At 38.6% G+C, this 27,588-nt stretch overlaps 1 protein-coding gene across 7 annotated transcripts in view; it reads left to right on the forward strand.

The window, feature by feature from the left end:
• LOC139935857 (uncharacterized) overlaps positions 1-27,588 on the forward strand; it is a 55,944-nt gene that overhangs the window by 18,480 nt on the left and 9,876 nt on the right. Inside the window, exons 1-11 of one of the 7 annotated variants that reach the window (XM_071930466.1) lie at positions 392-585; positions 3,196-3,382; positions 8,231-8,375; positions 9,849-10,019; positions 12,168-12,212; positions 15,947-16,046; positions 17,902-18,038; positions 18,480-18,540; positions 19,815-21,035; positions 22,932-24,475; positions 25,028-25,141. In XM_071930466.1, the coding sequence (XP_071786567.1) occupies positions 8,352-8,375; positions 9,849-10,019; positions 12,168-12,212; positions 15,947-16,046; positions 17,902-18,038; positions 18,480-18,540; positions 19,815-21,035; positions 22,932-24,475; positions 25,028-25,141 (3,417 nt within the window). In that variant the 5' untranslated portion in view covers positions 392-585; positions 3,196-3,382; positions 8,231-8,351. Of the gene's footprint in view, positions 1-391; positions 586-3,195; positions 3,383-6,411; positions 6,724-8,230; positions 8,376-9,848; positions 10,020-12,167; positions 12,213-15,946; positions 16,047-17,901; positions 18,039-18,479; positions 18,973-19,814; positions 21,036-22,931; positions 24,476-25,027; positions 25,170-27,588 lie in introns of those variants that run through there. The other 6 variants (XM_071930463.1, XM_071930465.1, XM_071930467.1 and 3 more) reach the window with 6 other exon arrangements.

Here is a 27,588-nt window from a genome sequence, read left to right on the forward strand (position 1 = left end):
GGACAAAAAGTTTCAATTAAAAATCAGGCTTCTAAAAAGCTATTAGGCCTACTGTATACGTTTTTCCCATCCCCAAAGACTTACCTTCTGAAAAAAAAATCAAAGTAATAACATACTCTCATAGGACTGGATTCAGAAAAACGCTGATTCCAGTCCTCTGGTGTGGACTCGTACTAGAGACCACATAACATAACTTTCTTATGTGATGGCCTTAACAATGCACTACTCATCCATTGAGTAAGCAGCGCTTCTAATCTCATCTCTAGTCTACTATAATCCCAAGTAAATATGATTACATGGTTCTATAGAGACACACACAGCCTTAGCAATTGAGCCAGTTTCCTGCTCAGGTAATACCTCCATTGGTTTGGCAAGGGGTGCCATTGTGAAGAGTTGTTAAAGGAGACAACACCCCCTTTTGAATGGGGTACGTGTAAATGATAAATGCCATCTCAGTGTCTTAATGGTAGTGACCTCACTTGTGCTTCATCTGTCTTCAGACTAGGCTGGTGATGTATTGTTTGCTTTATTGTGTCCAGTGAATTACAAAAGCAGGTGGATAGCCGGTATAAGAACGTGTAGAGTGTAAGTTGTTTTTAGCAGGAAGATTTCATTTGTTTAATTACATGTACAGTTTGTGTTTGTGGTGTTTGATCATTCTGTCTAATAAATGTCATGGTTGTATTGTATTGTAGATGAGCCTTCAACCATTTGGATGCGTTTACAATCATTAATTATGAGTGTGCATAGCCCAGTGCATACATGTAGCATACAACATACAGCACTGATGGACATAATTATTTGGAAATTATGTTTTTGACTTAATTTGTGAAATGTTTGTTTACATGAATCTTTGTTTGTTCAATCATGGATTAATATAATTTACCTGTTATCATTTCTCTGGAAATCATAGGGCATGTTCACACAAGTAGCTAACTTTTAACTGCTAACTTCGCTGCTAAATATTCAGTTAGCAGCGAAGTAAGCTACCTTTTGCGCTCATACGGTCAACATTGTTTGTTGTTGAAGCAAGTTATCAGCAAAGTTAGCTACTCGTGTGAACGTTCCCATAGTTTCTTCTGATGCAATTACTGCATATGTCACCGAAGCTTTCAATGCTTAAATACTAAGCATGGAAATTTACTTCAATATTTTCTGTCATAAAAAAAACACCATGAATTTTGCTTACTTACCTGATAGCAATGAAAATTTCCTTTAAAGTGTTTATAAAAGGTCATTAACTTGCTTTCCAACATCAGCATACATCACAAGTACATTACAACCAACTCTTGTGATATAAATATCAAGATTGCTAGGAATGGCAGAACTTACAACAGCAACATTGTCATAAGAGGACAGCAAAACAAAGACACTTAAAGCAGAAATGAGACTGGGGACTTTATGTCTAAAAGGGATGCCTACTTCTTATTTACAAGCAGACCCTCTTTCAAGCCTGATACTTCACTGAGGCAACAAAGCTGATTGCCTGTGCGCCCTTTGGTCTTTGCCATTGTGCCCTCTATAGGGTGCCCTTACCAAGGAGGAAATGCCTTGGTGCCCTCGCTCTTCCAAAACATTACAACAAGTAAACGGACATCTCTCATACAAATCTTGTGCGTTGAAAAACACGCTGCAGTACACACACAGAAAAGTATAGCCAAAATGCACATACCCTATTTATATGAAACCAAAGCTCCCAAAAGAAACTCGTATTGAGCAAAGTAACTGATTCACATCAATCTTCATTCTGTGTACTTGCTGTACAAACAAACAAAGGTTGTTTTCAGAAATATTTTACACACGTACCAGTTGAGTTCAAAACGATGACTTTTGCACATCAGCGCTTCAAAAGCTACAACATTCACTTCTTACATGTTTCACGGTGGCTAAAACTCCACCCACATCGCTTCTCCAGTGGGCGGTCTAATGCCATTCATTAACCCTGTTCATCAATAGTAACTGCACAGTTGATTGATATGAACCCTAATGAATATTCATACAAAGTTTCAATGAAATTTACATACTATTACTGTATGGTACCTATGCAATATTCATAAACCGGTTGGAAGGCGAAGTTGAGTGACTGCAATCTAATGACTATAGTTGCCGTGCCGCGCGTGTATTGGCATTGCACTGCAGGAGGTCACGCCATCCACCACACACACATAACACGTACACACACGCGCACGCTGCATGGTCGCTGTTGAATAATTCATTACTTTCTAAGCTGTTGTGTGCTGTAATTGGTTCATGTAAATGACAGGATGACGTAGTGTAGCTCATTAAAGTTTGTCACCGCGCCCGTGCGAACTTGTTGTAATGAACAAAGTATACAGGCCTGCTCTTTGCACATTGCTTTTTGCAGTGAACACTGTAGGTTGACTGTATATGATTTGAAGCATTACATGTTATGTATTGTGAAGTTTTCAAATATTTATACATTATGCAATATTTTGGTATTAACATACGGATGTTTGAGTAGCCAATGAATACACAGTGTACTCTGTGCTTTAGTGCTCATCTCTTCCTTAAAATCCAATGATACATTTCCCCTTTAAAGTGTGTGACTGCATAATGTCATGTTCAGAGAGGTAATGAGTAAATAATCTTTTTGCTTTTTACTGATACATTGTGCCAGCAGTTTAAATAGATTGTGGATGTACTACATGATCGAACAATGTGTCTATACCATTTTATGGCGCCACAATTAATGCATGATAATTTGAAAGATTTTGTGTTGTAAAATTTGAAATTACTAAAAAGTTAAAATTACATTTAATAGAGGGCATACTATAAGAGGAGGGCTGGCAGTGGTCTCATATCTTGGACTAATATCAAGACAAGAAATGCTTAGCCAAACTGGGCTGTTTACTAGTCAAGAGTGCTAACTAACCAAGCGTGATTCTTTTCGGCCCAGTGGGCTTGTTAAAAGTTTACAACCTTCCTGTTTGAAACTATTTTACCTGAAAGTATTAAACATGGGCGTATCAAAATTCATTCAATGTGTGATTAGGAACTTACTCATAGTGCTTTCCGTGTCTGCTGGAATATCTCTATGGACTTGAACCCACTACTCCCCCCCCCTCCACGTTCAAAGAGCAGATGTTTAAAACATGAGACCTCTGAGTAGCAAGAGGCCAGTTCAAATCCTGTTATAAATACTGATTATTCTTGTTCCAATTTCTATTTTTCCAGGCTCTCAATTAGAAGACCAAGGCAGTGCTAAGAAGAAGAGGTTCAAGCCTTGGAAGTCACTACGCAACTTCTTTAAGAAGAAACGACTTGAAAAGGAGGAAGGAGAGACGGAGGATATCCTTGGGGCTAAATCCAAGTCAGTAGGGGAACTTCATCAGGTGGAAACTGATGAAGAGGGTGCAGAAGGGTAAGACTTTACTTGAGTAACATTGAAAGGTTAATAAGCTCAGGGTACTTTGGGTAATTTGGCCTGGCAACGGTGATATCTTCCCATTTACCTTTCACCTCTGTGGTAGGTAGAATGGAAGAAAGTTGGAAGAGTAATCTTGCAACGAGGTACTTCTGGTAATCAGAGTTGACTTTATAGGGGTATTTTCCCTTCTAGAGTAACATTGAAAGATTAACAAGCTCAGCGTACTTTGGGTAATTTGGCCTGGCAACGGTGGTATCTTTCCATTTACCTTTCACCTCTGTGGTGGGTAGAACGGTAGAAAGTTAGACGAGTAACCTTGCAAGGGGTACTTTTGGTAATCAGGGTTGGCTTTTCTCCCACTGCCTTTTACCTCTATGGTGGGTAGTAGGCAAGAAGTTACTTGAGTAAACTTGGAAGGTTATAAAGAGTGTACTTTTGGTAATCATGGTTGGCTTTAGTGGTACAATGTATCTTTCCACTACCTTTTACCTCTGTTGTCCCCTAAACTCAATTCCTGCCTCAGACCGGAGCCTCACTTGTGGATTGGCTGTTCAGTCTTTACCTGAATGCGTGGTTAGGATATGATGTTTATATCATAATGCTCTTATGATTATTTCTTCCTTTTCTGTAATCCGGTCAGGGATTCGGTCAGGAATGTATTGTATGGCAGTTTATCATCCATTTGTTGTTTTTATTTTTATTGATCTTGCAAAAGCCTCTGCAAAGCCACGAGTTCGGATATGGTCTAATATTCATTAAACAGCGGCGTAACTAGACATTTTCATTTGGTGGGGCAAGTGGGGGCAAAGATTAAATTTTGGGGGGGGGCCAAAGAAGTGCAAGATTGTTATTAAATATGTTAACTGATATTAGTGCTGGGCGAATAGTGAAATTTTGATATTCGGATACCGCTGGCCGACTATCCGAAATTAACCGGATATTCGAATAGTTTTTTCACCGCTAGAGGCTGCTATTAAAAAAAAAAAAAAAATCTTTTTGTTTGCCGCTAGAGGGCGCTGTTCGTTTGTGAATGAGATCTTTTGGGCGGATTGATATTAGTTTTAGACAGTGTCACTCGGTTCATTCATAAAAATAACCGGATCTAATTTAAAGATGGCGATTTGCTTTTTCTTTTGATCGTGATTGACTCTACGTGAAGGAAAACTTTTGAAATCTTTGAACAAACTACGTCAGAAATGTCATTGTTTTAGCTCTTCACGGAGGTGAGCATAATTAAATACTTAATTTATGCTGTTTTATGCTGTCTTAATAGAAGTTTCATAAGGATTCAGACAAAACATTCCTATCAGTTGTCGCCCGACGTCCGCGGATATTCGGATATTAAAGAATATCCGGTTACTTGGTTGTCATTACAGAACTATCCGGTTTATAAATAGGTATTCGCGCCCTATGCGGATATCCGGTTAAGAAAAAAAGGCATTCACGGTTACGGATAGGAAAACCTATTCGCCATTAACCGGATATTCGAATAATTCGCCCAGGCCTAACTGATATATAGTTGATACACACCAATGCAGTTCTAAAACAGTCTACATACATAGTCAGCAGGTAACAGGATTGCGAAAACAACAAAATCTAAAGAGAACTTGTCATTTTGTATAAGATAAAACTTTTCGTCTGTATAAAAGGATTAAATTACCAACTGTGATCACAAGTACCAATTTAGAGTTTTACACGGCATTCTCAAATAGGCTCTGTGGGTGTGTAAATACCCAAAACATAATAATATTAGGCCAAGTAAAAATAGAAAAATAGAAATGTTTAGCGTCCCCGCCCGCTTCCTTTTACAGGACACCTCCTTTTTTTTATGCACATTTTTTTTTTTTTTTTTATTTGAAAAAGGGTTATTTTAACTTATCTCAGCAAAAACAAAAAAAATCTGAATGTCTTGTCTGAATGCCTTGACCAAACTGTTTCATTAATGTTTTGTGTATTTCAGCAGCAGAAAAAACAATGGATATTTGACATTCATGGCGACCATCTTGAAATAAAAAATAAAAAGCCCCTCCTCCTTCCCATTTTTGAGAAACCCAGACACTAAACATGTTTCTTTTTTATTGCCTTATTGTAACAAGTGTAAGCCATCAAAAAAAGAAGAAATAAGGGGTTGAAATTGTGGGCGTTTAATAATCACATTTTAGTTATGAAACGGATATTTAAAATAGGCCTACCTCTCAATTGCACCGCTTGCTTCAAAGGAGAAGAAATGGTGTAAGCAACCTTTTTTGCTGGCCATTTTGCTGTAGTAAATTTCTCTGTAGTGCATCTGACCATGGATCTGACTAAGTTATGTTAACGGAGCTATTGGTCTGCTTTTTAACAGAACTTTGTCACATCCTGCACTCTCTGTAACTGCAAAACCACAACAAACATTTACCGCCAATATGATCGCGCACGCGTTTCCAGGCATTTTTCATGTTATAGTCCACATATACTGATATGAATAAAAGTTTTCCTTTTTACGGCAGCATTTTATATTAGGCCTATAAGAATATACTTTTTTTTCTGATTTCATATGGGGGGCAAGAGGGGGGGCAAGGGTTCTGGGCGGGGGGGGGGGGGGGGGGGGGGCGCCGGCCCCCCTGCCCCCCTCTGGTTACGCCACTGTCATTAAATAATACCAACCAATGCTACCCTTGCATAGCCTGGGCCTTTGTTTTTAATGAAATTCAGTCTCGTTATTGTTCTTGCATCATCTACATATAGGAAACATGACAGAGATGGTAGCTGCAAATAACGTAACCAGTTACGATCTTTCCTTCTATCGATTTTAAAAAGACAGACACTTTTATTTGTTTTTGTCAATTGATAAATATGTCATTGTGTACAATCCAGGTTATGTAGGTATAAGAGGTGAAACCATTGTATCCATATGAAAGAGGCATCAAGGTGGACTTTGTCCTTAACCAACATTGCTAATTAAAAAGGGTTTTGTCCTTTTTCCCAGTAGACCTACTTCAGATGTTTTTTACCTAGTGTACAGTACGCTGTATCGCTGTTGTTGTCACTAGCAGTTGTCGAGTCTTTATAATCTGGAAGCAAATAATACATAGTATGTATTCACAACACAGCTTCTAGTTCCATGTACCTGTACTTGAAAGATGCTAATCTCATTGTTTCCTGATGATAACAATTTGTTGGGATTATTTTGAGCACTGTTTTTCCGTGTGGATATCGCAATGTGAATCTTTTTAGGGTTTGGATACTTTTATTTGTCACTGAGGAATATCGAGAGAGATTTGGTTTTGTAACTGCGGAGGGATCTCCTTAAGAGTTTGTTGTGGCTCACTTTATGTTTCGATTCTGGATCGTTGGTAAGTTCTGATCTTCTTTTAGGTCTAGGATAATTTTAGACTCTGATGCTGCATCCTGCCATGTATGAGCATTTGTATTGGTTTACAGTGACACCTCATGTGAGCTGTAATGGTTCTGAATGGAAGTAGTGTTCTTCTTTGTACCCTCTATAGGAGAGAAGCATTAAATTGGGGTTGAGGCATTGCATGGTGAGGCATCACTATATTCGGTTTGCAGTAGCACCATGCATGTGTGTGTCTACTTGCCAGGTAGAGTTTGTTCTTTTGAGAACTTATCTTTCTTTATATTCTACTACCGTCGAGTAGGTTATCATGGTTATTGGAAGTATGGAGACTTCTCAATCTAAAAAGAACCGTCCTGCATGTACTACCTGGGCAAAAAGTAGAAAATTGGCCGGGACTACTACTTATAGCTTTGGTGGATTGATGGAACTTCTTGTCATAAACTTCACTCTGGTGGAGTGAGTTCTTAATTGGTCTCAACATTTCGTCTAGCCTTCATCGGGAGACTGAAGAACATCAAAACATAATCTACCTAGCAAGTAAACATGGTGTCACCGCAAACCATATTTATAAGAGCATTTTAGTTCTTACAGAATGGTGTGTTCAATCTCCATCAACTTTCTCCATTATCAACTTTCTTTTTGCCAGCCTGACATTATGTTTTTGAGTTTGCGTAGGATGTGCACCTGTTTTCTGCTAACAATGGAAAGTTCACACCTCAGTTTGTTTGCATACATGTACATGTATGGATCTTCTTTTATTGTATATTTAAAAACAACCTTGATATTTTCACGAGCAGGAGGCTGGTTCATAAATGCACATTGCACACACAGATTTAAGAATTGTACATCTACATAAAGTTTTTTTCCAGGCTGCATTGTTTGGAAAGGTGAAGATGTGATGGAAATATGAAGACACAGTTGGTTTGTAGACACTCGGTGCTTAGAGATTATTCATGTAACGATATGAACTACCAAAGGTAAAACATGTTACCTGTGCATTGAGTATGGCATCGTAGGACGCGAGTTACTGAGTAATGGCATTGAGTATGGCATCGTAGGACGTGAGTTACTGAGTAATGGCATTGAGTATGGCATCGTAGGACGTGAGTTACTGAGTAATGGCATTGAGTATGGCATAATAGGACGTGAGTTACTGAGTAATGGCATTGAGTATGGCATCATAGGACGTGAGTTACTGAGTAATGGCATTGAGTATGGCATCATAGGACGTGAGTTACTGAGTAATGGCATTGAGTATGGCATCATAGTACGTGAGTTACTGAGTAATGGCATTGAGTATGTGTACTAACTTCCTTCAAACCATCTTGCTGATAAATCAGTTGTCACTGTCAGTCATTTGGGGGTCAACAAACTCTGCACAGACAAAAAATGTGGATAATATAAATTCCAAAATGGCATCATGTGCAAGAGGTCTGTCAAAAAGTGTTAGAATTATGAAATCATCAAATAAATTATTATATTTTGTTTTTTTCTGTTTGTAGGAATCTGAGCACATCACCAGGCCTCGTACCCCTATCTAAGGTCATCAGTGTGTCTGAAGATAGTGTCTTCAGTCCAGATAAACCAGCTCCAACCAAGGAAGAAGTACGCACCTCAGCTGAGATGAATATCTCTAATGCATTCACTGTAAGTTTGCTCCCTCTTTAGGCTGCCCACCCCCCCCCCCCACTGCATGGACAAAATAGGGTGGATAGATTGGCAAAAGCGTTTTCTTTTCCTCAAAAAGGATTTTGGCAACTGTTACAATGGGCTGATGCAGTCTACCGGCAGGTCACTCGAAATAATAACCTTCCTTTGTGATTTATCTGCACGAGCTGGCGTGATTGTTCATGCGTGACCTCGGTTTGAATATATAATTAGTCCAAAGGGCTTCTGAAATTCAGTCTAATTCGGCCTTATCTGAAAAGTATTGACAGAAATAATGAAGCAGTACATTGAAATAAAGAGCATATCTGTCGTTTTGTTTCAAAAAAATCGTTGCAACTCAAATGTAAAAAGAGAAATTTGTACGTAAAAAAATGGCTTCAAAAAGTAAGAAAACAAGTCACAAAAGCACGGCAAATTTTCCTGTTATGAATGTCAGCAACAGTCCAAAACTCAAATTCAAAACTCCCATTAAGAAAAAATCAACTATTAGACAGCATGGTTTTCCTGCACGGTGATTGGCTGGCGATGACATCATGGACTAATATGGCAGCTTGCTGTTTTTCGTTGGTATGGAGCTCCAACCACAACGGCAGCAGTGGTCAATAACAAAAGAGCCCATCTATACCATGGGATGAATGAGCTGATCCTCATTCAGCTCATAGTTTAGACCGGCGCTTTTACCATACCAACGAAAAACAGCTTGCTGCCATATTCCTCGATGATATCATCGTCAGCCAATCACCCATGCAGGAAAACCAGTTGATTTTTTCGTAATGGGAGTTTTGGATTAACGGTGGAAATCGCTGTATCCTGACTGGACTATGTAGGTTCCGGTCTCGCTTTGAACATTTCCAGGTAGAATATGAAACAATCTATCCATGTACTAATTGGGGACTGTTGCCGACATTCATAACGGGAAAATTTGCCGTGTTTCTGTGACTTGTTTACTTTGTTTTTGAAGCCATTTTTTATGTACAAATTTCTCTTTTTAAAATTTGAGTTGCACCGATTTTTCAATTTACTGGTACATTATTTTGGTTGAGACTTTTCAGAAAAGGCTGAAAATTACCAAATTCCTGAAGCCCTTTTGACTAATTAATATTCACACAGAGGTCACGCACGAATAACGATGCATACTCTGCAGATAAACCACAGAGGAAATTAGTGACCTGCGGGTAGACTGGATGGTATTTTCATTTGTTGATTGGTTTAAGATTCCTTTGCCAACTTTGACAAAAATCAAAAGAGGCGTTGTTTTGGGGCAAGGTAATAGGAAACTAAACTATTTTTGGGAGGCCCTACATAAGCTTTCTTCACTTCAGTTTCCTTTGTTTCCCTAATAAGTCAGTGAGATTTCTGAGCGCTGAGAATAAAATGATCTACATTGTGCATTGAGAAAGTGTTAAATGACGTATGTCAAGCTAAGTTTCCTTCAACCACCTATTAACACAGAGCGAGCTGAATGACAAACTTAAACGACGGTCGGGTGGTCCAGAGGATGTTGCACCAAAGGCTGTCAAACGGGGCTCTACTCAAAAGACACCAGAACCCAAACCACCAGAGCCTAAACCTACCCCTAGGGACAGCAAAAAGAGACAGAGTGGCGGTATAAGCAAAGATGAGGTTGGTTCATTCCTAATATTTACTCTATGGAAAGGGTTTGCAGTAAACCATATAATGACAACCATTAAATGAGTTGGGGTAGTTCTGCAAAGAACTGTTGGTTTCAACTCGGCATTTCGATCAGTATGCTCTGATCGTTTTTTTTTTCCCTTTTTTTTTCTCCAGAAGACGATCAGAGCATACTGATCGAAATGTTGAGTTGAAACCATTGGTTCTTTGCAGAAGCACCCCAACTCATTTACATGGTGTTACCACAATCCCTTTCCATATCGTATTTCCACCATGCAAAGTTTAAAGGAACACGTTGCCTTGGATCGGTCGAGGTGGTCTTTGAAAAGTGTTTGCAACAGTTTGTAATAAAATGCATGTGTAGAAAGATGATGTAAAAGTAGAATACAATGATCCACACAAACATGCCTCGAAATTGCTCGGTTTTCTTTTCAACCTCGTCAATGGGCCGACCGTGTTAGTTTGCACAGTAAAAGGAAAACCATGCAATTTCGAGGAAAATATTTTGTGGATCATTGTATTCTACTTTTAAAACATCTTTCCAACCATTTTTATATGAATTTTATTTTATTTTTTAAACAGTTACAAACGCTTTTTGTAGACCAACTCATCCGATCAAAGGAAACGCGTTCCTTTAAAATCCTACTTAAATTTTACCATATTGTACCACAAACGCATTTTATATATCCTTGGCTATTCATCCAAAAGGGAAATTTGTGTGAATTTGCAGCAAAACTTCACAACTTTTCAACCATATCTTGGCGACTACTTATATACTGCTCAGTTTTGACCTGATATTTCCCCTGCTGTAGAGGGTTAGAATTCAGTAGGTAGCAAACGCAGCAACCTGGGGCTAAAGCATGCCATGACACTAGACCTTTCTACTTGCTTCATTGACAGCAATTTGTGCTCTATGTTTCCATCATCTTGTATTTCTTGCCAGCCGTGTGTGAACTAATATCTTGGGAAGCATATTTGTTATTTTATCAATAGTGCAAATGTTGAGAGGTACTTTTGTTTGTTGATTAAAAGAAGAAACAGCAAACCACCTTATTTCCATAGGATTAAAGTTTTTGACCTTTCATGAATAGTGCACCTTTAAGTTGATGAGTGAGTAATGAGTCTACTTTAAGAATGGAAGTCACATGTATCCACCTGTTAATTAACAATAATGACTTTGAACTCTAAGGTCATACCTATACTGAGACTACAGCCGGGGAAAATATTGTGAACGGGAAACGGGCATGGTCGGCAGTAAGACTTAAGCCCAATTCATACTTCCTGTGAATGCGAGAGCGAAGGGAATTTGAAGTGAATTAAACTTCACAACTTTTTTTCTTGCTGCAAGTGTTAGCAAAAGTTGAGCACAGTTCAACTGCTGCAAATTATTTGTTGCGAATTAGTGATCCACTATTCGTATCGCATTTACATTTGAAGGAAGTATGAACTAGGCTTAACAGTTGAACCCATTATTCAATAAGCATCTGGTAGGATCTACAAACTGGGTGTCTTAACCTACTGTACATTGGGTAGATTAAAACTAAAAATAAAAGAGATCAAAGTACTCATTGACCTTGTTACAATACTTGATGATCAGCAGGTCTGGCAGGGTGTTCAACAGACTCTCAGACCTAAAGACTTTGGCTTTGGCTTTGGCTTTGGCTTTGGCTTTAGAATAATTTGTCTCCATTGTTGAAGGTATGTGCCATCTTTAACAGATGAATGGAACCTAATCCAGAGCGGAAAGATGTTGCTACAGTGGGGAGCCTTCATTTAGAAGTCAAACAGAGGTTGCTCATTAGCATGTGAAGTCGCTGCGCAAACTTAGACTCTTGTTTCTATTGTTTCATGATCATTTTGCATCTAAGATGGTGTTAAGATAACATCAACAAATAAAGTCTATTGTAGTGCACTTCGCCGTTTGGTTCAGTTCATTTCAACACACATTTTAATGCCCAAATCGTGCACAGATTGTTTAAACATGGTTTCCAATTTTAAGTCACTGAAAAAGTACACGATAACCTTGTTCGTTGGACCGCTTTGTCACTTTGCAGGTGATATTACATGCACATGTACTTTGTACCACACATGTCATTTACTGGATATTTGTGTTGCATGTTTATTTGTATTGATTTTTAGCTCTCGGCACGTTCTAGAAAACATCCCAGCAGTACGAAGAGATGGGTAAAGCAACATTTTTAAACGGTGTTCTGTGGGAACTATTTAACTGTTACTTCATTTCACTAACGTTGAGCTGGATTTATTGCAATTTATAACAAGTTTTTTTGCTGTGATATTTTCTTCACCTTTTTTTTTATAACATGGTGTGGGTTTTCTTTCACTCTGGTGTCACAAACAGCCTTTGCAAGGTATTGATGGTGCAGTGCTGACATATATTGGGTTGATAGTCAATTATTAAAGGAACATGTTGCCTTGGATCGGACGTGTTGGTCTTTGGAAAGCGTTTGTAACTGTTTGTTATAAAATGCACATGAGTAGAAAGATGTTTTAAAAGTAGAATACAATGATCCACACAAGCATGCCTCGAAATTGCGCGTTTGTCCTTTTATCTCATTGACTAACATGGTCTGCCTTTTATGGGAGTCAAATTTTTGACTCCCATAAATGGCTGTCCGTGTTAGTTCGCAAAGTACAACCACGCAAATTTGTGTGGATCATTGTATTCTACTTTCAAAATATATGCATTTTATAACAAATGGTTACAAATGCTTTTTATAGACCAACTCGTTCGATCCAAGGCAACGTGTTCCTTTAACAGTTGTCATTTGAGGTTGTGTTTTTTGCTTTTTCAATATAACATCCTTGCATTAACACACAGTTTTCCGGATATAAAAGGTCAACCTCTACAAAGAGTGAAACTGATACAACTTTGTTCATATCTGTTGACAAGCGGACAATTTAGCTTGAAGTCTGGCTTCTTGTGTAGAAAGACGAAGATGTCTATACAATTGTTTCTACCTTTCTAATTTTTGAAAACACAGGAATCTTTTATAAAATGATGAGCATAATAGGCTGCTGCAACATTATGATTGGTGTGCAAGACACACTGTGTACGCTGTCGTCTTGCCAGGAGTATTCTATTAACCCCCCCCCCCCCCCACACACACACAACACACCCCAAACCAATCCAAATCCAAACTAGCTGTTATTATTGATTGTGTTGGACTATTCAGTAGACTGAAGTGAATCAGACATACAAGCATAATCAAAAGGTCCGAGTATTGGGTTAGTTTTAGACTTTGTTTTAAGTGAGAAAAGGTAGACTGAGTTGTTATACTTGACTAGGATCCTTCCTCACTATAACCTGTTGGACCTTGATTATGGTGGTATGTCTGATACCAAGTAAAGGGTTGTTAATTAATATACTAGCGCAGTCTTTAGTCCAACAGGATCAAACAAAACAGATACATGTAGTTGAACTTTGCACAGGGTTGAGAATGGTTAATGTTTCATTATGTTAATATCGTTTGCGGTTCCTGGAAGCTAACCTCAATTTCAAACAAACTTTTGATTTACAGAATGGAACGTTTATAAAGAAACTGCCTTAGCCTAAATCTGTTACATAAATTGTTGTATTAAGCATGGTAGGGGTTTGTAGGAATCATTTGTTTTTCTTCCTTTTCACAAAAACGTAACCAAACTTCAAGCTCTTTATGCTAAGCAAACTTTAACCAGGCTTAGCAAGTTTATGCGTTTTACACATTTACATGATGATTGGGTTAATTCAGACCTAGAATTACAAACATGTAGGGAAGTCTTGGATATCTGAAAGTCTATTGGAACCTTATAAAGGGTCACCACGACCAGAGCCCGTGGCCTCCATGTGGTTCAAGGGATGTTCAAACTTAGCATTTGTTAAGCAGTACTTTGGAATTGTGCCAACACAAGTTCAATATGAAACTTCAGCGACATGAATCGGCTGTATTTGATTGAAGTGAACAGGAATGTGTGGGTTCACTTCCTTCTGGGGTCAGCCACCCATGGTTTTGTATAACAAACACTTTCAATGAAATACCGTTGACGTGCTGCCAACATCTCTTATTAATAACAATTAACAACTCACTCCGCAGTAGTGATATTAATAACAAGAAGTCCCCCTCGATCCACTAAGCGAAAGTAATAGTCCCAGCCAGTGTCCTTCCTTCGGAAAAGATTGTTAAGAAGCAGGACAGTAGTAGATAAGCTTTCCAAATTCTAAACATCAACTGTGTGGTAGTAGAATATATCGCAAAAAAGGTTCTGAGAAGAAAATAATCTACCTAGCAAGTTGATAAACACTTGGTGTTACCGCAAACCAAAAATACACCATCTCATGTAACCATTTTGCATCAGTAGAAATAAATTAAATACATACAAAAGTGTTTTATATACCACCAGTTCATCAAGACCACAGAGAAACAAGGAAACAATATCTCTTGATTCTCATCCTTCTTAATAGTGACCAGACTATTTTGTCATTCCTGCCTCACATTAGTTTCCAGATCAATTTGGTGCATCATACAGCAGGTTCGTTGCTGAGCTAGATGGTAAAGTAAATAGCTGAAAAAGGGCAGTAAACAACCAGTCATGAGTTTATAAATATTTAAAGGGACACATCGGCTCACCGTTTACGCAGTTTAGGGGTGTAGAATCATAAATAATGTTTTTATAGCTGGTTGCTGTAAAAAAAATCATCAAAATGTCACGATTTAGCGAAAAATGATTTTAAAAAACCAAAGCGGCCATATATCAAGCTTCCGTTAATAGGGACTCTTTGAATGTGAATTTTACATTAGATTTTTCACAATTATTTACATTTTGTAGCGATAATTTGAATACATGATCTTTTTCGTCAATTATTCGTAAATAATTTTGTAAAAAAAAAGATTTGAATTTGGTTAAGTAAGTTACTTTTAGACGGCTGAAAGTAAAACTAGCCCGGAAGGTCACGTGATTGTTTGTACCACTATTTTGTTAGAACAATCGCGCGACCTGCGTTTTTGTTTTAAAATGCTCAAAAAAGGCTAAATTTTATGATTCTTTTTAAGGACTGTTCTTCTTCATTCCTGGAAGACCGTTGAAGTCATATCTTAATCTATTTTGTAGCCCAAATAGTCCAATTCGGCCGGTGTGTCCCTTTCACCAATACTGTTATCCTCTAAGTGGTGAAGTTATATTTGGGGTTTTGTGAGGTAAATGACTGTAGTTGATGTCCAGAAATAGCATAGAGGATGTTGAGATGATGGTTTGCTGTTGTCATTATTGACCTTATCTGTCATTGATGAGTGAACTTCGATTATTGGAAATGACGCAATGAACTGCGTATACAATCATGACCTTCCTATCACCTCTTCATGTTTCTCTGTTGCAAACTGGTCCAGGGTTGAATCTTGTACACTAGTAATTAAGAAGTTCCAGTGAGTTTGGTGGGGTTTCTCCTCCTTCCGTTTAAATACCTCAGCGTTGAGGTTTAATTGGCAGGAAACAGTCTCAGTTTAACATGGTAGTGAGTCATGCTGACTTTCTACAGCCGCAGCGGAAAAGGCTGAAACATGAAGGTTAGCTAGACTACACGTTGAGGCAACCTCTACTTTCTCAAGCTTTCCCTGTACTGTAATACATGGACTCCTGCCTAGACTTGTACAACTACTACTAACAGATCAAACCATGTGTTACTGTTAAAATAGTGGAAAATACTTGTAAACAGCTGTTTGTAAAGTCTGTCCTTCGGGAATGACGTTTCTAACCAAATCGTGAGCCAGCTTTATATATTCAGACCAGAGCGAGGGATAAACAAAACAATGAACGGCAATCTTCCAACAGCTGATTCTGTTTGGTATTTTGAGGAAGATATATTTAAGGAGCCAGAAGAAGAGTTAATATGTCCTCTTTTGTGTCCTCATGACTGTCCATTGCAGAAGAGTTTCTCAGCAGCGACCTATGAAGAAAGGAAACATGAGGTCCAGCAGGAGGAGGACAAGAACAAGACTAAAGTTCAGATCACTCCAGCTACGCAAGGTAAGCAAGATCTTTACACTCTCATCCCTAACTCTTGCTCCCTACTCGCCCTAACCGCAAGGTAAGCAAGATCTTTACACTCTCATCCCTAACTCTTGCTCCCTACTCGCCCTAACCGCAAGGTAAGCAAGATCTTTACACTCTCATCCCTAACTCTTGCTCCCTACTCGCCCTAACCGCAAGGTAAGCAAGATCTTTACACTCTCATCCCTAACTCTTGCTCCCTACTCGCCCTAACCGCAAGGTAAGCAAGATCTTTACACTCTCATCCCTAACTCTTGCTCCCTACTCGCCCTAACCGCTCTCCCATGCCTGTGTTCCCTTTAATAACACCCCCCCCCCCCCAAGGCAACTGTTATTGTTCCTGCATATCTTCAAATACAACCTTCGCAATTAAATCATGATGTCATGTAATTTGGGAAAGTAGCAGGCACACTAAATGTTTTAAGGTCATCTGAAAATGACTGTATGGAACGATCTACATGCTTTTTTACTAGTTATAAATAGCTGTTAGCCACATCACCCGATGGACAATTGTTGTCATTCAAATCATTGCAAAGTCTTAACTTTTCATTAGGTCATATAATACCCTTACAGAGCATGGGTAGATAACTAGCTCTGCATAGTTGTTGAGCCATTCATAACATTTTGTATGCAATATTTCTGCATACAGCAATGGAGGACTAATGTGTTTGGAGGGCCATCATCAATTAAACCAATGAATGAGTTTCACCAATAGAGGGCGTACACCTGTCTTTATTTTATGTTGTGAAATCACTTGCTAGCATTTAGTGGTCTTTATTTTCTAAAAAGCTTCATCAAACAGACTAGTCAATTCCTTGTCCATTTCAATTGAACTGGTGTGGTATGTGTCGGGGGGGGGGGGGGGGGGCAACACACAGCATGTTCCAATGAGTTTTACTGCAATCAATGACATTAATGGCACTGGACACGCTTTGTAAAGTGAAAGACTAGTATTCTCACTTGGTGTATGCCAGTATATATATGCATAAAATAACAATTCTGTTAAAAATTTGGCTCAATTGGTCGTCGAAGTTTCAAGAGGTATATGAAATGCTTCACAGGCCTTAAGTCTTTTATTATTTGAATAAGCACTTATCTTTTTCTCAAAAACTACATTACTTCAGAGGGAGCCGTTTCTCGCAATGTTTTATACTGTCGACAGCTCTCCATTGCTCATTACCAATGAGTATGCTAACACTTGGTTTGAGTAACTAACAATAGTGTCCAGTGCCTTCAAGTTAAAACAATGATGTTCTTACATTGTTGAAATTCAGTCACAATTTATTTCATACTCAACAGAATTGAAAGGTATTTATCAGAATCAACATTTGAGCATCATTCAAAATATTACACAGTGATGTATTAATTATTTAATTGAAAAAGACAAGACCACCGGACCTGTCTCGTCATAAGTTTACTTGCTTAACACTAAAACCTCTGGACTGTTGTCAAATATACCTTTTGAGCCCTTAACCTTTTGCAAATATGCAACAATAAACTGTATATGTCTTACATGTTTGCATACACAATTTAGAAACCTGGAACAGTCATGCCTCTGGCATTGACTTAGCATGTCCTATTGCACCAGACTTGTAAAGCCTAGGTTGGCATTTAAACTGTGTTTAACAGGGCTGATCCGTAGATGGAGTTTGAAATGATTGAGATTTTAAAATAGCGGAAAAAGGTTGTCGATCCCATCTACCACCATACATTGTACAAACACCATACTACAGTTGAATGGCCTGTCTTTGAAGCTAGTCCCTTACTGTGAGTGGTATATACATACATTCCTTTACTTATGGCATGTTTTTGTGTATTTTTGTCTTATCAGGGGTTGTTTCCTCAGAGAATACAGCAGAGTTTGACTTTGACTTTCTGAGCAGCACCAAACTCCTTGAAAATACAGCAGCCAAACATCGGATCTCAATCGCACCAAGGACAAGAAGAGCAACAACAAGAGCTGGAAATGTAGGTCATCAATAATAGTTCTAAATAACGTCATGGGCTTGAAAACAAAGTTCTGAAGAAAAAAATATGAATAACTAAAACAATTAAGGTGGTTTTTTTTATTTTATATATAAGTTATTGCAATTGTTAACAATTGTAGGGTCTATAACTCAAGATCAAAGAGAGACTATGCTAAACATGACTGCACGAGTAAATTGGGTTTGAGAAAAAAAAATTGCTGATAAAGTAAACATGTACTAAGAATTTTACAAGAAATATCTTTGCAATGTATTGGTAAGGTGCAGGGACTTGAAGTGTATTCAATATAAGACAGCATACATTATCAATAAGGAGACAATATATACTTTAAGATTTTGCAACTCCAAGTGTGATGAACAAGATACTATTATTTAAATTTGTCTTTCAACTTGTTAACACTGAAATGTTTTTTTGTTATTACAGCGACCATCACCTCGGCCACACACGACCCATGACACCATTCCTATTAAGACAGAGACAACGAGTGAGTTGGCCCACCCTGAACCTACCCCAAAGAGACCTAAATCTGCCCCCTTAAACATCATCCATCATCCACGCCCCTCCTCTAGCCCCCCACCCCTCCCTACCACACCCATCCCCTCAAAGAGAACATCCACAATAAAACTTGAAAAATCAAACTCGACTGAAACTCAGAAATCAGCCACCATTCCTAGAGCCAATGAAATCCCTAAAACTAAACGTCCCCCACCTATTAAACTACCCCGTCCACCCTCTTTAGGCCCTCTGGTGCTCCCACCCATTCAATCCTGCCATAATCTTAGAGGTGGCCTCAAGCCGACCCCATTTCGGTCCAAATCTCTTGGTGAGACTCCGAGTGAAGCCATGTCTCCAGAGAGAGAGAATGCTGACGTTGAACCCAAGAGTCTTGAGTCATTGATAAGCACTGATGATTCAGGTAACGAAAAACCACTTAGTTGTCATTATCATCATGCATGGTTGGCACAAGGATGCATGTCTCAAATGGTGAACAATTTTCTTTTGAATGGAGTTGAGTACGTACTTTTTTATTCAAAATTACTTGGCATGATTGTAATTTCTTTAGCCTGAATTCCCCCACCCCATAACCCTTTTGACTATCAACCTAAGGTTACTCCGCTACTCCATGCCATATTCCTTCTCCGAAGTTGGCCACTGTTCACTCTGCAAACCCATCTCCAAACCCATCTCCAAACCCCTCTCCAAACCCCTCTCCTTAATTGCTTTTGAATCTGATTCCAAACCCCACCCCAACCACTATGTCCTCTGATGGTTGAATGATCTTTGTTGTTTTAAATGTAAATTTTTAACTATTACGTTGTTACACTAACAAAACAAATTCAACTATTTGATATTCCGCGCACCTTTTGTTTATTTTCGTTTGTCAAGTTTTGTTTTGCACTTTGGAATAGCTTTTTTGCAGCAAACTCTTTTCTTAATGCCTAATGCAAAGCTGGTTTTTTTTATTTTTGTGGGTTTTGTTTTCTCTACTACACTGTGCATTTATGCTTGCTTTGTGTCTGTAAAATGATAAAGTGGAATTAGGCAAGGGCTACTTATAAAAAAGTACTAATCAAGTTTGTTCAGAGTGCTTTCGTTTTTGATTATCAACCGAAATATACAACCCCATCTTGGTTTAAACTTTGATATTCTTGGCATATAAGATCAATATCTTGGCATTCCACTTGGTCATCTTTTATTTTGCTGTTTTCTTTTCACTGTTTTGTTTTGTTCTGTTCTGTTTTTGCTTATTTCTAACAGAGAGCTTATTTGACAGTGACATGTTAACAACTTCACAAACAAACATAACACCACGTACAGCACCTCTAGTATCACCCACAGAGGGCAGTAGAACCCATAGCCTGGGGACCACGGTTACAATGTCAATACCCAGTAGGGAACCCCGAACCAGGCTGTATTCATTAGACCGCCCCAATTGGAGAACCACACCAACTCCTGATGTTCAACCCAGACAGGATCTGACAAGTTTAGAAACCACTTTAGGAACATCTGAGAAGAACTTGAGTGTTTCTCCCCAATCAAAGAAATCTCCATTGTTTTCGGAGTTAGATAATGTCTTAGGCATGCGATCCCACCGATCCAAGACATTAGGGTCTCGCCCCTCGAGATCCACAAGGTTGCTAGATAGACCTACCATTCATTCCCCTAGTTCTGGAACACCCTCTAATCAGAACATTGTCCAAACAAAACCAGGGAGAGTAGAGTCGGTGGTGGTTCCAGATTATAGAAATGTCTTAAAGAAAAGATCTCACACTCTAACATCAGTCCCAACCCACTCCAGTCACCCTGGATCCAAACCGGATCTTCAATCTAGCAGCAATTTGGAATTACCAAAGAAAAAACCATTGCCAAAACCTCACAAAGCAGAACCCAAGCACATTGAGGAAAAGGCTGGTATGAAGATTCATTTAAAACATGTTGGTGCTAATAAGAAAGATGGGAGTGTATCATCTGAGGGAGCCTCCATTGTCAAACATGACCCCTCAAGCTCAGACCTTCAAAATAACTCCAAAGATATCGGAGTAGCTCCAACTTCTTACTTAATGAAGAAAAACTTACGGAAAACTTCAGTCCCAGATCAAAGGTTAAGATTAGAAGACAGTCCGACTGTTAATATCCATGAAGTGCCTACATTGCCTGAGCAGCGATCAGGTCGACATCCCATACCTCCACCAAGGGTAAAAAAACATAGATTCATCTCCCCTGGCCAACAGCCAACCTCACAACCAATCAACATGGACCATTCCAAACAATTAACAACTAACATCACTCACCAAACACCTGTGAAGGAGACTAACCCTGGTGGGTCTGATGACCATGATCTATTGACTGCTGCACAAGTTGAGTCTCCAAAGCAGCGGTCAAGCAGTGTTAGGTTGATGGATGAAGCTAATAATTCTGCACTACATGTTAAACGTCGTGCTACTACCTTGCATGCTGGAAATTTTTATGGATATTCAGGTACCTCGGTTCATACTTCCTGCGAATGCGAAGTAAATTTTGACTTCACAACTAATGACCTGATGACTCTGTGAATTATTTGTTGTGAATTTGAGACGTCAACATTTGTATCACATTCGCAGAAAGTATGAACCGGGCTTTACTAGCTGCAGCACAACGCCAAAGTTCTTATATCTGTGTTGTTATTTTGCTTCTTCCCTGTGTAATGTTTAATGCTTGTTTTCAGTCGTTTGTTTTGAATGAAGTCCTGTTGTATGGTTTTTTGATTGAATACCTACTGACATGACTGATGACTATTCTTCGACACTGTTTTGAATTATAGATGCTCAATGCCAGCTTAGTCTGATATCATGTGATAAACGCAGATCTGCTCAGTACACAAAACACATGGCACACAGTACACATATTTATGTATGTGCACAGTTGACACATATATGGTACCGATATCCACAAATTTTGTTGATCATGGTACATAAGCATTATTTTAGTATCCTTGGTCGCTGGACCATTTCTCAGCTCCAAGTTAGTAGCACTCTAATCAATCATACAAACCATCTTCGTCTCCACAGGGCTTTGGCTCACTTTTACTCATTGTTGAAGATAAATCATTTTAGTAAATTGGACAAAAATGTCATGAGTGGGGGTGAACCCGCATCCTGATTACAATTGGCCACCACAACTTGAGTCCTGTGTCCTATTGAACACTCGGCCATGCACCACCATACATAAAGTGTGTATTCTTACACACCTTCAAATAACTTGCAGTGTTTGTGTGTGCAGTGTATAGATGCATTCACCACATGATATTATATTGCAGGCTGATGTATTTTATGTTCATGGATTGTTCAAAACTGAAGTTTGTGGATTGTACTGAATGGAGGGTTGTGTTTTGATTGTCAAGGGTGGCTGCATGCACATTAATTGCCCTTTTTGTGAAAGCATATTTTCTCTCTTCTAGAAAACTTTTTAATTCCAGCAAATTTTTAATTGAATTTTTTCCCACACAAATAACAAAAATGCATCTAGTTTATAATACTTCATAATACTATATCTACTAAATGTGATATGGTTTTTTTATGGCAAACAAACAACCAGGAACACCAAGTGTTTTAACTCATGGTGGCAGCCATTTTGGAAATGTTGGATTTCATATGTTCAATAAATAAAATTTCATGGTTTACACTTCCATTGTTCAATGTGATTCTAATGAGAAGCATTCAAAAGCATTTTGACCTTATTACAAAGTTTCTCGCTCATGGTTGTAGCCATTTTGAGAAAATGTAATTTCAATATTGTCTAAAACTGACAGCATGCAAAAGTTTTACTAACCTGTTAAGGCCATTTGAGTGAGTTTGTTTTGGGTATTACACGTTAACCTGGAAATTGATTGTGACTTGCTACATGTATCTCTAACCATTTGCTGAAATAATCAAGTGAGATTCACTTAGACGCTATGTTCACAAAAAGAGATTCATTTTTGTGGTGTCACTGCAAACCTCACTTGATTGTACTTCCACTGTGCAAAGTTTAAATCCTACTAATTTATTTAATTAGCTTGAAACATTTAACGCATAAGCTTTTTATGAGCGTGGTTTAAAAGCAGGACCTAATTTCATAAACCTGTTAAGCAGAAAATACTGCTAAGCAAATATTTTTGTTGGGTACCAGTCACAGCAACATTAACTTCCTTCACTTTGGTTGTTGAACTGTTCCTTCAAAGCAAGTTTTTGTATGTGCTTGTTAAATCTGTGTACTTACAGGTTTCATGAAAATGAGTCAATTTAAAGGTAAGATGATTAGGAAACTGATGAAACAGTACCTAGAAATTTGATTTGTTTTGAACTGTGTTTGTTTTTAAAAGTCATCTTATGTCTTGGCTTTATCATTGTGCCGTAGAATCATTGCAAGGGAGAAAATCACCAGTGTCACCAATCTCACCACCAGTAAAGGCCAAACCAGTCAGCAGAAAGGAGAGCAAAGAACGTAAACCTCACAAGTTTTTGTTCACCAAGAAGGATGATCCCAAGCATAAGGAGAAGGAAGATGAAAGTAAACATGAGGTGGTTTCACCGTTGAAGAAAGAGCGAGAACCCGTCAAGGAGAGACCTTCTTCTCTTGAAGTAAAACCCAAGAGAGGTGTTTCATCACCTAAAGAGATCTCATCTCCAAAACAAGTATCTTCACCAAAAGAGGTTTCTTCCCCCAAAGAATTTTTATCTCCTAAAGAGGTATCATCCCCGAATGAAGTGTCATCGCCTAAAGAGGTATCGTCCCCCAAACAGGTATCATCCCCCCAAGAGGTTTCTTCCCCCAAACAAGTGTTATCCCCAAAGGAAGTATCGTCCCCCAAAGAGGTATCGGCTTCTAAAGAAGTTTCATCTCCTGAAGAGGTATCATCCTTAGAAGAGGTGTCATCCCCAAAAGAGGTGTCATCTCCCAAAGATGTTTCATCTCCCAAGGAAGTATCTTCCCCAAAAGTACTTTCTGCCCCAGAGAGAGCTGCTTCTCCTCAAGGTTCTCAAGTTTCCCCAACTACAGAATCCTTGCCATTGTTTGTTGAATCTCCCAAACGAGCGGTATCTCCAACAGATGAAATCCAATCAGAAGAATTACCATTTCCTGAACAAGCAGGCGAGCCAGAGGAGATCACATTCCCTAAGGAGGTAGAAGCCTCCAGTGAGGAATCAACCCAGGAGGTAGATTCTCCAAAGGAAGCCAATATTGCAAAAGAACTGTTTCCTACAGATGGAGAGTCTTCTGAATCAAAAGAAGTCGTCTCTGAAGAGGTATCATCTCCAGAAAAGAGACAGTCGCAGAATGAGCCAAAGATGCTGGACAATACTGAAGCAATTTCTTCACCAACTCAACAAAAGTCTGGGGAATCTATGGCAAAGCCTGAGGAGCCTGCAAAGACTAAGCCAGCTGGACCTAAAAAGGGTAATGTGAGAGCTAACATGCAGCTGTTTGAGCCCAAAGCAGCGGCCTCAAAGCCAGCTGTCAGTGATGGCAGTAGTAGGCCAGTTAAGAGATGGTCTAAAGCCAACTCTCAGCAGTCATCTTTTGAAGAATCATCCTCTTCTAAATCTGAGCCAACAAACACAAACAGTCACGATGAAGAGGTCAATAAGAAACCCAGTTGGAAGAAGCCTTCATCACCTCCTAAACCCCTCAGGACCCCGCATCCTGCCAAATCTAAACAGAAATCAGATTCCTTTGAGGAGGAGGAGGGAGAAGAGAAAGAAGAGAGACCTCTTAGCTTGAAGGATCGCATCTCAAAGTATCAATCAGGGGTTACTAAGACAGAAACAACCAATTCACCTGGAAAGACAACCCCCTCATGGAAAGCCAGATCTAATAGCAGTAGAGATGAGCCACTTAAAGCTACAAATAAACAGACACCATTGAAGGAGGCTAATCAGCAGGTATCATCAGAGAAGCAGGTAATTACTTGGTCTTTGTGAAAAGCCAACCTATGTTACAGTTGCTCTTGAATTTTGGGTGTTCATTGTTGGGGGTTTTAGTGGATGCCCTTAAGCCATTGTGATTTGTTCAATTTGGCTTGAAACTTTGAGCAAGTTCAGTTTTAAAAACATTAATATGTGTGGAATCCTGCGTGCGGTAGTGAACAATTTGCGTACTCAACCAATGTGCAGCCATATAGCCAAATGACTTTCCAGTTTACAGTAAACCTTTTTTTAGTACAGAGAAAAAAAGCGTTATGTAAATTTAGGGTGCTTGAACAGGGTAAAGGAAAAATGCCTTCTAGTCGGACTATTTGTAGTTTTCATTGACATATGCAGTGTGTGAGCTTGGGGGAGGGCACTTATGAAACAGTGGAGCAGGCAAACTTGCAGGATTGAACCTTATGCTACCCCAGGGTGTCCAGAGGTACAATAGTGATTATTTATGGTTTCCTCTTTTATTTGCACAATCTTCCAATCAACCTTGAATAAGGGGAATGAATTAATGACCTCCTTCGCTCCTCTCCACAGGTCATTATTGAGGTAGCTGATCCAGAGAAGCCAGCACCCACACCAAGGAAGAAGACTGGAGGTAGTCAGAATGTAACACCAGCTCCAGACGCCAGTACAGAGGTTGACAAAGAGGTAGTAGTAGTAGAGGAAGACGATGAAGGTATTGAAAGTTGATTCTTGAGTCATCTCTTGCAATCTCTGTGGGGAAGTGTGGTACTGGAAAGGCAGGGTTTGTCCTTTGAGAGTTTGAAACCTAAAGGAAGATTTGCCCAATGAATAATTTCCATGAAATCAATCTGTAGATGCGTTCACGTCAATCAGTGTCGCACCTGAGTTGGTATAGATCGTTCTCTCTCAGAAGTGCACTACCACCATTGGGTTGATTACCTCAGAAACAGAGGGTAATAATAATAAAATAAAATACAAGTTAATGATGTCCTGTTTCCATCCAAATGAGCTTTAGGCATTGTTCTTGGTATTTTGTGATCACTCGTACAGTGTACTAACATGTGTATGTAACTTACATTTACGTACATGTATCTTGTCTATTTTGATTGTGGCAATCAAATTAAACACTGTTTTATCAACTTTACAATCAGTGAATTATCAGATTGCATTTGCAACTTACATTTTTCCGTGTTTATCATTAACTTGCCATACTCGTTCTTGCATTAAGATATCAGAATTCTTTAAGGAAATAACTGTTTCTCTAGTTATTAGAAGATGATGAATAGAAGAGGGAGAGAATTTAGAAGACAAAATATTCAAAAATATTCAGACTGGAATTGTTCAAAACTTTGATATGGGACAAAGCCTGATACGACCCTGCCTCCCTTAACACACTTTACCCCTATCAGCTGGCATCTGTCTTGTGACTACTTCAATTGGATTCATCAGTTGAAATACACTGGGAATCAAAATGGTCTGGAATTCATTATTTATTGAATGTTTGATTGTTTGTATGAAAACCAAAATGTTCATGCAACAAAACAAATGAAGGAATATTTGTCTCACTTTTGTCTTAGTTAAAGATCATTTTCTTTGTGGGTGTTCAAATCATGGGGATGAAACCTTGAGAAATTCTCCGCTAGTGGAATGTGAAGTGATTAACAAAGTTATTCCCAAGCATGAAGAGTTTACAGTTTTGCCATTGTAACATCTATTAAAAAATAAGTAAATCAAAACAAACCAAACAACAACAACCCTTATTTGAATTTGGGATGTTGATGATAAGATAAGAGTTATACCAAGACAGATGCCAGATGAGAATGTTATCAGAGACCAAGAGAGCCATCAAGCCATGGATGAAGGAAGAACAACGTGGAGTGGATTCAATAGGGAAATAATCCATCAGAGATGGAGGGTATCGCTACATTCTTACATCAAGCACTGACCAATGTGCAATGTTAAGTGATTTAGGCAAAGTTCACCATTGATGAGGTACATCTGTTAATGCCTTTGTACGATATCAGTTAAATTAAAATTAAATTCAATCCAAAACTCACATTTGTTTCCATATTTCATGAAAACAGTACATAGCCAAAACAATTGTTAAAGAACTAACCAATAAACAAAGATCTTTTACAAGGCAAAGAACATCGTTATAAATGAGTTAAAATGACAAAATAATGTTACAGTGAATTACACATAGTTTGTAATTATCTAAAACATTATTAAAAAGATTCACAGATGCCCTGATAACATATTAATAGTTGACACCCTTATCAGTTTATAATTGAAAGTAACTGAAGGAAAACAAAACTTTCTTTAGCTTGTTATTTCTTTCACCCAGATTGAAATTGTTACAAATAGAATGTGTACAGTTAGATTTGTTGCATTTACTCTAATGCCAATTCAAAGTTCATACTGAAATTTAGGTTGCATTGCGATATTGGAGCAGCCTTTATAAAGGGAATGGACAATCTTCTTAACTGTCTGAACTCTTTGGGTGTTTCATCTCTGTACCTATCCTTGTTCTTATTCTACTGTGGCTTAATGACTCTCTTGTTTTTACTGTCAAAGTCTTGTTTTAAATTGTTGTCAAGAATATTGTCATCTTGTCAGATGTCATTGCATGTGTGTCATTGCCATTGATGTTTCAGACCAAGGACATGCAAATGGGGTTTTAGTTATGGATTTGTTTACAGTGTTTGGTCTCAATGTTACCTGAGACAAATCCAGTGGTTCTTGGCAAACTAACCACAGAAACAACAAAAGGGAATGGTAGAGAAGTCTCTGGTCTGTTCATGTACAACTGATGCATGTTTGTTTCTGTTGCAATCTTGCACTTTTTCATTATTTCATTTCATATCTATTCCTCCTTCCAATCTCTGCATGTAGTCTTCCTTTCATGTTGTGCTCTATACTCACTGGAGGTAGGTTAGGGTTAGCCTTAACCCTCCTACTGTCTGACCATTCAATATCATCAATCATTGTTTTTGAATGATACATTGAAATTAATACATCTACACAGGTCACACATGTACAGTTAGGTCTGTGCACAGTATGCCAACATACTCATAAATTCTTCAGTATGTATCTTGTACACATATGTTGCATAATATTTGCCACCACACGTC

This window comes from Asterias amurensis, chromosome 4 (assembly GCF_032118995.1).
Source record: "Asterias amurensis chromosome 4, ASM3211899v1".
Lineage (NCBI taxonomy): Eukaryota > Metazoa > Echinodermata > Asteroidea > Forcipulatida > Asteriidae > Asterias > Asterias amurensis.